This window comes from Kryptolebias marmoratus, linkage group LG3 (genome assembly GCF_001649575.2).
Source record: "Kryptolebias marmoratus isolate JLee-2015 linkage group LG3, ASM164957v2, whole genome shotgun sequence".
NCBI classification, from domain to species: domain Eukaryota; kingdom Metazoa; phylum Chordata; class Actinopteri; order Cyprinodontiformes; family Rivulidae; genus Kryptolebias; species Kryptolebias marmoratus.
In genome coordinates this window covers 20130924-20141475 of record NC_051432.1, presented here as the reverse complement: position 1 = coordinate 20141475, position 10552 = coordinate 20130924, and the positions used below count along the sequence as shown (strand labels likewise).

The 10552-nt window shown below is 37.5% G+C and overlaps 1 protein-coding gene across 1 annotated transcript in view; it reads left to right on the top strand.

Moving 5' to 3' along the window:
* Window positions 1–9438, top strand: part of LOC108240476 (B-cell receptor CD22) — a 12823-nt gene extending 3385 nt beyond the window's left edge. The window contains exons 7-16 of the mRNA XM_037974623.1: window positions 4270–4378; window positions 4846–5193; window positions 5294–5515; window positions 5802–6071; window positions 6576–6833; window positions 6951–7211; window positions 7468–7549; window positions 7635–7695; window positions 8573–8742; window positions 8840–9438. Of these exons, the coding sequence (XP_037830551.1) occupies window positions 4270–4378; window positions 4846–5193; window positions 5294–5515; window positions 5802–6071; window positions 6576–6833; window positions 6951–7211; window positions 7468–7549; window positions 7635–7695; window positions 8573–8742; window positions 8840–8906 (1848 nt within the window). The 3' untranslated portion in view covers window positions 8907–9438. The remainder of the gene's footprint in view (window positions 1–4269; window positions 4379–4845; window positions 5194–5293; window positions 5516–5801; window positions 6072–6575; window positions 6834–6950; window positions 7212–7467; window positions 7550–7634; window positions 7696–8572; window positions 8743–8839) is intronic.
* Window positions 9439–10552: the final 1114 nt, after the last annotated feature.

The following is a 10552-nucleotide window of genomic DNA, read 5'->3' as shown; positions in this document are numbered from 1 at the left end:
TTCTTTCGGTTACTACCCAAAGCTTGTGACTATAGATGAGGGTAGGAACGTAGATCAACTGGTAAATCGAGAGCTTCGCCTTTTGACTCAGCTCTCTCCTCACTACGACAGACCGGTACAGTGCCCGCATCACTCCAGAGGCTGCACCAATCCGCCTGTCGATCTCCTGCTTTATTTTTCCCTCATTCGTGAACAAGACCCAGAGATACTTAAACTCCTCCGCTTGGAGCAGGACATCTTCCCTGACCCGGAGAAGGCACTCTACCCTTTTCCGGCTCAAGACCATGGCCTCGAATTTGGAGGCACTGATCCCCATCCCAGCCACTTCGCACTCGGCTGCGAACTGCTCCAGCGAAAGCTGTAGATCACGGTCTGATGAAGCCAATAGGACCACATCATCCGCAAAAAGCAGAGACGCAATCCTAAGGTCACCAAAACGGACCCCCTCAACACCTTGGCTGCGCCTAGAAATTCTGTCCATAAACGTTATGAACAGAATCGGTGACAAAGGGCAACCTTGGCGGAGTCCAACTCTTACCGGAAACGAGTCTGACTTACTGCCGGCAATGCAGACCAAGTTCTGACACCGGTCATATAGGGACCTAACAGCCCGTATCAAAGGGCCTGGTACCCCATACTCCCGGAGTACCCCCCACAGGATTCCCCAAGGGACACGGTCGAACGTCTTCTCCAAGTCCACAAAACACATGTAGACTGGTTGGGCGAACTCCCATGCACCCTCAAGGACCCTGCTGAGGGTATAGAGCTGGTCCAGTGTTCCACGACCAGGACAAAAACCACACTGCTCTTCCTGAATCCGAGGTTCGACAATCCGACGGACCCTCCTCTCCAGAACCCCCGAATAGACCTTACCAGGGAGGCTTAAGAGTGTGATCCCTCTATAGTTGGAACACACTCTCCGGTCCCCCTTTTTTAATAAGTGGACCACCACCCCAGTCTGCCAATCCAGGGGAACTGCCCCAAATTTGAAAATGATTGTTAATAACATTTTTTCTTTTTTACAAGAGATCAAACATGTAGTTCTAAAAAATGTTAAAATAAAGTCCAATGGTTGCTGTCGCCATAATGTTCACATTTAACTGGGACACTAGCAATGTTTGCATATTTCAACCAAAGATAGTCAGGATCACAAGTCAGCTGTTACTTTGTGGATCTGAGTTTTTTTCCCACCAAAAATCTTTGACATTGTAATTCCCTGGGCTTTCTATTTTTCAAATTTTGGACAGAAACATAAGATCAAGTCTCTGCAACCAATAACAATGTGAAATATGTTTTTTGTGAAACTTTGCTGTGATACTAGATAATGTTTTTGTAGCCTTTTGTTGTTAAACTAATGATTTGTCCTTTTTAGGTTTATCACTGAAGATAATGAATATTACAAAAGTGATTCTGGTTCTTCTGTTTCCAATTCTTCTGCTTGTCTGGTCTTTTTGCCTGAGGTAAAACCATAAATTTCATCATGTTTTATAACTTTTTTTAAATGATCTATTGCAGATCTTTAATTGTCACGTTTGTAATTTTCTTTTCTTAAATACTAAATTCATTCAATCCACAAAGAAGAAAACAATCAGCTTAAAAACTGGATCAATGGAACCTGAAGAGATACTAGAGGTGAGAGCTCCGGTTGATAATAAAGATGTTCATATTTTAATAAATAAAGTTTGCACAGCGTGTAATAATATTATTATTAAAGGGACCATAAAGTGCAACAGACATCAGTATAATTTATAACATTTTATACTAAATTCAAACTTAAAACAAAACTATGAGTTGGAAAGCTTAGTTTTTTTCTTACATATAATTTAACAAAGGAATGGCAACATTTGTTTTTGTTTTGATTTTATCACATTTTATTTTCCCTCAACAGCTTGACTTGGATGCTGATAATGAGAACGTGCCAGCTTTGAGAAAAGTTTCTGTATCTCAGAAAGAAGAGAAAAACGAGCAGGAAGACCAGATGTGAAGTCATTTTACAGCTTCCTGTGTGGACAAATAAGGCTGAATTCCACATGTACAAAAAATTGAATTTTTACATTATTTCACGTGTGTATGTCGCTTTATTTTTACATGTTTGTAACCTTAGCAGTCATCTATCAGCAGCGACAGCCTGTTATTTTAGTGACTCAGAAGAGACAAACTGACTGGAGCGTTTGAGACGGATCGGAGGTGTTTAGATGGCTGCAGTTTGTGCCACAAGATGTCACTATATCTGTCTTTATCTTCAAAAGCTGTTTGGTTAAAACTGAAAATGATGGTAGAAAATACAAGTTCCTGTTTTTTTCTAACCTTTGATGCAACACTCAGCTCTGATTGTGTTTTTATACTTGTTAAATACTGCCAATAAATATAATTATGCCCAAAATATTTCAAATGGGGTTTAAATGTAATTAGTTTTCTCCAGTGTGATGACTCTGAACACAAACTTTAATTGTAACTTTATATTGAAGAGGAAACAAATGTGATTTTTCTTTAGAAGGAGCTTTAAAACTTTGACAATTCACAAAATAATAATAATTATTTAAAACATGTTTGCAGTTTTTGTCAGATTTAATGAATTTATTTTCTTCAGGATTATTCTGTCATCATTCAAACTACCAGCCAGACAGCTGGACACAAAACATGAAGTGATGAAGCTGCAGTTATAGACACATCTGGAGCTGTGTCTCCCTCGTTGGAAATAAAGAAATAAAAGACAGATATAACAGTAACCTTAGCGGCCTGGTGAGCAGAAGAAGCTCTGGTTTGAAAACTGCAGTCATGGAAGTCACAACAAAATGTTCACATTTTAAGCAAAGGTGGCAAATAAAACATATTTTTCATTTTTTCCTGATTGTATTTCATTTAATTTTTTTATATTTATATATCTCATGGTTAATTTGTAGTTATTGTCTGTACCTTTTGTTTGATGAAGTTGTCATGTTTTCAGAGAGAAACAAAGCAGGGTTTGAGTGGTAAACTTCCCAGGTTCTTGTTTACTTTAGAAAGATAAATTAGGTACAGGCCTACCTCAACCAACAGACAAAGCATCATTGATCCTTCGTTCCAGAGCAACAGTTTCATTGACTGAGGGCTGATCATGTGGTGAGAATAGGGACCACCCTAAGGTCGTTGCTATGACAATCACTTCCTGGAGGCGTTACCCAAGCCTTGAAAATCCTGTAACAACCCAGAAGTCTGGGCCACAACTGAGGGACTGCTGCTGCAGCTGTTAGCTCTGTGGACCAGGGCTGTAATTGTACCCTCCATGTGTATGAAATACATTTTTAAACTGAGAAATTGACTGTTCTAAGGAGCTTTATTCATACAATTTGAAACTCGATTAAAACAAATAACTAAATAATGAAAATTATTTATGTTTTTAACTGAGTCAAAATGCTGTTTGTCAGGTCTTGTTGTCCCTCATTGTTCCCTGCAGGTGTTCCTTGGACTCCTTGTTAAATCTCCTCTGTGAAAGATCCTCCTGTCATCACCTCCGTTCTGCTTACGTCCGAATCCAAGAAAGGACAAATCAGCTCAGGCCTCGCTCTACCTGTTCGCTGTCTCGATTCGCTCACCTGTAATCCTCTTCCCCTCCCTTAGAGATCTGCAAGTCAGGACAAAACAAAATTCAGTAAAAGACAAACATTAAACTTTCAACTCACCTGAGATTCTAACTTCTGCTCCATTCCCTCCTGCAGATTCACTCATTCCTGGTTTCCGTTAAATTTCAAAATAAAACCTGTTCTTATTTACCTGTTGTCTGTTTGGATCTTTTCACCCATTGACATTAACTCTGCTGTAAACCATAGTAAATTATGACATGATGTTCAGAATCACAATCTCATTTTGTTTTACACAGCAGCTGTTCTATGGTTGGGTTTTTAGATGTTCCTGTGAGTTAAAGTCAGGCCTGTTATGTCCATAATGTGTTTTATTCTGTCTGCAGATATTCTTTGATAAATTATTGGAAATAAATGCACATTGAAATGAATCACTCTGATCATTAAAATAAGTTAAAAATACAACAGATTGTCTAAAACACAAACCAAAACATGCTTAAACACTTTGTATCTTCTCACAGCAGAATGTTTAAAGTGTTGATTTGCTTTTATTCTCTTAACTTTGGCTGATCGTTCACACAAATGATGATAGGAGGAAGGAAGTTGGGCATTTTTTTTAACTTTATGGGGAACTTCATTATGCATACAAATGACTTCTGCCCTCTCAGAAAGTAAAGAGCACAGTTCTGCCTGATTTAGACTGGACTAGATTTGTCCGCACACAAACAATTTTAACTTTCTCAAAGAGAAGAAAAGAGCAGCGATGAGTTTCACAGAATCAACGAGTGGCGTTCTTGTCCTTATTCTGACTGTGACAGGTAATGTACATCTACTACTGTTTTGGAAAGTATTTTCATTTAAATAAGAAGGTATAAAAATCCCTTTTAAATTTATCAGATTAAATTTTTGAAATGTCTCATTGCACTTCTAATACTTTAATAATTCCAGAAAAACTAACAGCATATTCCTCCTAATATATTTTTTTTATTTAATATATATAAAAAATTTAAATACTTTTGAACCTCTCAGTCAGGTCTGTATGTCAGGTCTTACAAAACTTTATGAACTCTTGCTGAAATGGACGTTTATGGTTTTAGATTCACAGAAACTGTCTGCCTCAGTTTTTACTGAGAATGTTTTAGGGTTTTTGTGTAGCTTTGTGCATAAAAAGATGATGAAAGTTTAATGACAGATTTGGTTTCAGTAAAACAGTTAAGTTCTAATACATACATGTTAGCATGAGCTATTTTTATTGAACAAATTTCTGATGTGTTTTGTCTTACAGCTGTTTGCGGTCAGCATGGCTGGTTGGTGACTTACAATTCTTTACAGATCTGTGCCTTAAAAGGATCCACAGTGAAAATACGCTGTGATTATAAATACCCAGACTATCTGAATGACAAAAAAACTACAGTTCAAGAAAGATTCTGGTTTACAAAATATATTAATGTGGATCTGAGAACAGATCCTGAGTATTCAAACCGTGTGCAGTATCACTGTAGAAACAAAGTTTGTAATCTTACCATCACTGATCTGAGGGAAAGTGACTCAGCTGAGTACAAGTTCAGGTTCATAACAAACCATGTTTATGGGAAATATACTGGTTCACCAGGAGTCACTTTGTCTGTAACAGGTAACAACTAAACTGCAAGTCAGTTTTAACATGTTGAAGTCATAACAATGAATCTGTTTGTGTTTAGTTTGTTCAAAATTATGATTTCTGTTGGTTTTAGAGCTGCAGATTATCGTGAGGAGATTAACTCGGTCTTCTGCCTGCACCGAGCTGACATGTCACAGTGACTGTCAGCTGCCTGATTCTGTTTCCTACATCTGGTTCAAGAACAAAGAAAGACTCATTGGAGAGAAAAAGCATTTTCGCCTTTGGTCATCTGGTACTGCAGACAGATTTCACTGTGCCTTAGAAGGATATGAGCAGTTTCCATCTCCTGCAGTGTGTAAGTTCACACCTTCAGTCTGATGAAAGAATAAAGTCTGAAACAATTTTCTAAAAACAATTCACTTCAGAATCAGCAAAGCTGCTGCAGCTTCAACTTTGTTTGTTTTCATAAACTAAGAACATTCATGTTAAAGAGAGAAATTTCACTTTCAGGTCAATATTCCTTTAAAGCATTTGTTTTATTATCAGTATTATCTCATTTTAAAAGTTGAACGTCTTTTTAAACCATGCTGTAATATTATGATAATTTCATCATAAAGTTAAATGATGTCTATCTTCTCCAGATGCTCCAAAGGATCTTTTTGTGTCAGTTTATCCCTCTGGTGAGATCAAGGAGAACAGTTCAGTGACTCTGACCTGCACAAGTGATGCTAACCCAGCAGCTAAATACACCTGGTACAAGAAACATGGAAACCAAGGCTTTAAACAGCTCAGTGAAAAACCACAACATGTCTTCAGCTCCATCAAGTCCTCTGACTCTGGAGTGTATTACTGCACAGCAGAAAATGATCTCAGGAACAGCACTTCTTCAGGTTTAGAGATCGATGTGAAATGTGAGTAAAATAAAAGACATAAAAATATTAAACAAATGAAAGATATATTGATTGATTAAAGAGGGATTTCATTTGTTTTGTTAAGGTATAGTTCTTAAAATATAAATAATAATCTTTATATGTTGTCAGTTGTTCTTAGTTTGATCTTTGAAGCAAAAACAAAAAGTCTTACAAATTGACCTGATGACTCTATTAGGTCAAATCTTTTTCTAAACAGCAGTAGATTGTGGGGTTTTTTGAGTTTGAACCTCATTATTGGGTCTCTCAGGGTTTTTTCCTTCAGATCTCTGAGATTAACGGAGCTGCAACAGACAAGTAGCAGAGCAATGATCAACGTTTTCTCTGCCTGATCCAGTTTTATTCAGCTATTAGTGCATTCAGTGGTCAAATAATATGCTTAAAATACTTCAAATATTTTGTTCAACATGACACAAAGCAGTTAGGAAGCCATGTTCTCTCTGTGATCTATATTTCATTCATAATGATCTGTGTTCACTCATACAGATCTTCCAAAGTCCTCCTCTGTGTCAGTGAGTCCTTCTGGTCCGATAGAAGAGGGTAAACCCCTGAGTCTGACCTGCAGCAGTGATGCTAACCCAGCAGCTTCTTACACCTGGTACAAGGACAACAAACTTCTCTCAGGATTCAAACATGTTCATTATGTTGCCTTCATGACCTCTAAAGACAGAGGAAACTACCTTTGTATGTCGAAGAATCAGTTTGGACAACTTAACTCTTCATCTCTGTTTGTGGATGTTCTCTGTAAGTTTTCCTCATGAGGAATTCATGTCTGTGTATCATAAAGTCTGTCAAAATCATTCATGCTAATGTGAATTTATGTCACTTTATTGTTTTATTGTTTATGTGTTGTTTTTGCAGATGCTCCAAAACTTCCTTCTGTGTCGATGAGTCCTTCTGGTGAGATTGTTGAGGGCAGTTCAGTGACTCTGACCTGCAGCAGTGATGCTAACCCAGCAGCTGATTATACCTGGTACAAGCAGGATGAAAAATCACCAAAAGCTTCAGGACAAAGCTTCACCATCAACAACATAACACACCATCACAGCGGAAACTATTACTGTAAAGTTCAGAACAGAATGGGACATAAAAGCTCTACAATACAGGTCGCTGTTGCTTCAGGTAAAGTTTCACTTCCAACACTCATTTACACATCAGATCACCATCAAGTTTCAATGTGAAGGAAGAGATTGGAAGCTGCAGCAGAAAGTGGCAGCATTTCTGTGGAAGTGAGCAGCAGCAGCAAGTGATTTCTGGTTTATTAGATGAATCTCAGTGTTGTTTACACCAGTGGTTCCCAAAGTTGGTGTCAGGACTCCACAATGGAACACAGAACAGCAAGTTTGAATTTGGTTTCATCTTGTTTTTATTTTTTCAGCGGCGTGGAAGTCAGTGGCCACTGGAACAACAGTTTTTATTTTCCTGATCATCATACTCTTCATAGTTTTATTTTTAATTAAGTGAGTTTGTCTATCTTGCTTCAAATCTTTGACAATCCACCATATTAGCAGTCAGTTTAGTAACTATGTTTTTGTACCAAACTAGAAAACAGGAACTTTCTCAACCTTCACCTGAACCTGGAAAACGACCCGACACCAGTGAACAGGTGAGGAAGAAGAGTTCAGTTGAATGAAAGCCATCCTGACTTCTGTTAATGACCCCTCATTTAGTGCTTACATGGCCCTAAGACAGAAACAGATGTATAGGTCAACAGTTTTCATAAATATTAATATTTGGAGTTTTCTTATTTGACAAAGGTGTGAAATAAGTGAAACTGTTCCAACTTGGCAGGCCATTGTTTTATTTTGATTTAGCTTAGATACTGTGTGCTTCTTCACAGTAGGAATAAAACAATTTGTTTTTTGTCATAGAAAATTAATGAGAATTTGCAAACCTGTAGTCTGTGATGGGGACTATGGCCTTGTTGTGGGATTTGAATCATGTAGTTCAGCTCACGAAAGAAAAATGCTGTTTTTTGGTGAACTGAGCCAAATGATCATCCAAAGACCTGGATTAAATGTCAATTTGAAGCAGTTTTAAGTAAAAAGCTATTTAAGAGCCAAAAGAGTCAGTTCTTTTTATGGCCGGATGCTCCATCTCTACGGTAAATGAGACGTTCCAAATTTAGCTCTGAGACTGAACATCACAGTCCAGTAACCTTCAGAAAGTAACTCTTACATGTGTCTGTTCCCTTTCTGAGTGTCTATGAGCCCTGAAGCACATCAGAAATACAGAAGTGATGTTACACCCTGCATCTTAACTTAAAAAGACTTTAACGCCATATCTACACATTTAAAAGGAGAACTTTTGAGCTATCTAGCTAAGGCTGCTATTCACATATTAAAGGCAGGAATGAGCACAAACTCATAGATGAATTAATAAATCAATCAGATGAAATCCAAACCACAACTTCAACAATTTTCAGTCTCTCACATTTTAAACATTAAGATGTTAATGATTTAGAAATATATGTGTTCCTGCAGTGTCAACCCCATCAGTCAGAGGAGCAGGAAGATCTTCAGTATGCCAGTGTGCGCTTTTTGAGGAATCAGAATGATTGTCTCTACATGAACTTCAGAACAAACGGAGCCTGTAGGCCTAGGAAGGAGGAAAATGAGAACGTAGAGTACGCTGCAGTTAAATTAAGCCCGAGGTAAGGCCTTGTACTCACAGAACATCTCACTCATTTAAAACATGTAAAGGCAATTTTCATTGCTGTTGAAAGTAATATTTTTTACATCACCTTTCAGAACAAAAGCTCAGGAGGCGGTTGAGGATCCGTCTGCAGTGTACAGCGTGGTCAACAAATTCACATGAAGTTTTGTTTGCTCCCTAAAAATACCAACAAAAGCTATACATGTCATATAATTTTTTCAACTTTGCCAGCCAGTCTCTGTGATTTGAAACTTAAAACTTTGGTTCTTTTTTTGCAGATCATAAAAAAATTATCTTGAAGTCATAATTTATAATTGATTTGTTAGTGTGAAAAAAGCATATGCGCAACAGTGATGCTGAACCATGTTTGTGTGAAGAATAGGAACAATACTCTAATGTAAAACTAGTGCTTAATGATAATAATAATAATTTTATTACTGGCAGGAGCAAAACAAAACTTTCTAAATCAGAGGTTTGATCAGTCTTGTTTTAGCAGCTCTTCCACTAACTTGACTCAGTAACTCTCAGGTCCTTCCTGTTTCAATTCTCATTTATTATTTAGTGACTATAATTTTTATGTTGTGCTACCAAATATGTTAAGAAGACAACAGGAGTTGCCAAACATGGCTTTTGTTGGGTGGCAGCACCGTTTCCTGTACTTTTTTTTCTGACACCTGGCTCATGATTAAAACAACAAAAAAAAAAGAGGAAGGAAGTGTGGTTTAAATTTGCAATACATTTTGTTTGTCTAAAGTCTTTTTTTTTTGTTTTGTTCAGCACTGAGCTGGTGAAGCCTCTTCACAGCACGTGGTCCTAGTAGGTTTAAATAAAGGCAACTGGACTTTTTTTTTAATAATAAAGATTTCCAGCTGACTCTGTTTAAACCTACTAGGACGTTGTTTGGCCTAATATAAATTTTGTAACTTTTTTTTATTGTGACTTAATTCACCCAATAAAACAAAATAAGCTTCTGGGTTAATTTGCAGAAGAAAACAATTTTGTTATTTTACCTTTTTAAAAAAAAAAACAGTTTAGAAAAAACATATTTAAACTTCAGCTGGTAACATGTTATTTAACCACAACTGGTGCAATGAGTTGCTTCTCATTTCTTAAACAACCATGTTGAAAGACATCCAGTGGTCGTGGAAAAGATGTCAGTCTGTTTAAGAAGGGTCAAATCATTGGCAGGCATCAAGCAAAAAAAACATCTAAGGAGATGACAGAAACTACTAAAATTGGGTTGAGAACTGTCCAACCCATTATTAAAAACTGGAAGGATAGTGGGGACCCATCGTCTTTGAGGAAAAAATGTGGCCGGAAAAAAATCCTCAATGATCGTGATCGGTGATCCCTTAAACGTTTGGTGAAATCAAGTTGAAGAAAAACAACAGTAGAACTCTGGGTTACGTTTAATAGTTAAAGTAAGAGCATTTCCACACACACAATGCAAAGGGAACTCAAGGGATTGAGACTGAGCAGCTTTAGCCTTAAGAAAACCACTAATCAGTGAGGCCAAACAGAAAAAAGGCTTCACTTTGCTAGGGAGCATAAAGATTGGACTCTGGAGCAATGGAAGAAGGTCAAGGGGTTGCTGCAGTTGGTCAGGTCGAGGTTCAGCAACAGTATGTGCTCAAAGAATGAGGTCAGCTGACTACCTGAATATACTGAATAACCAGGTTATTCCATCAATGGATTTTTTCTTCCCTGATGGCACGGGCATATTCCAAGATGACAATGCCAGGATTCATCGGGCTCGGATTGTGAAAGAGTGGTTCAGGGAGCATGAGACATCGTTTTCACACATGGAT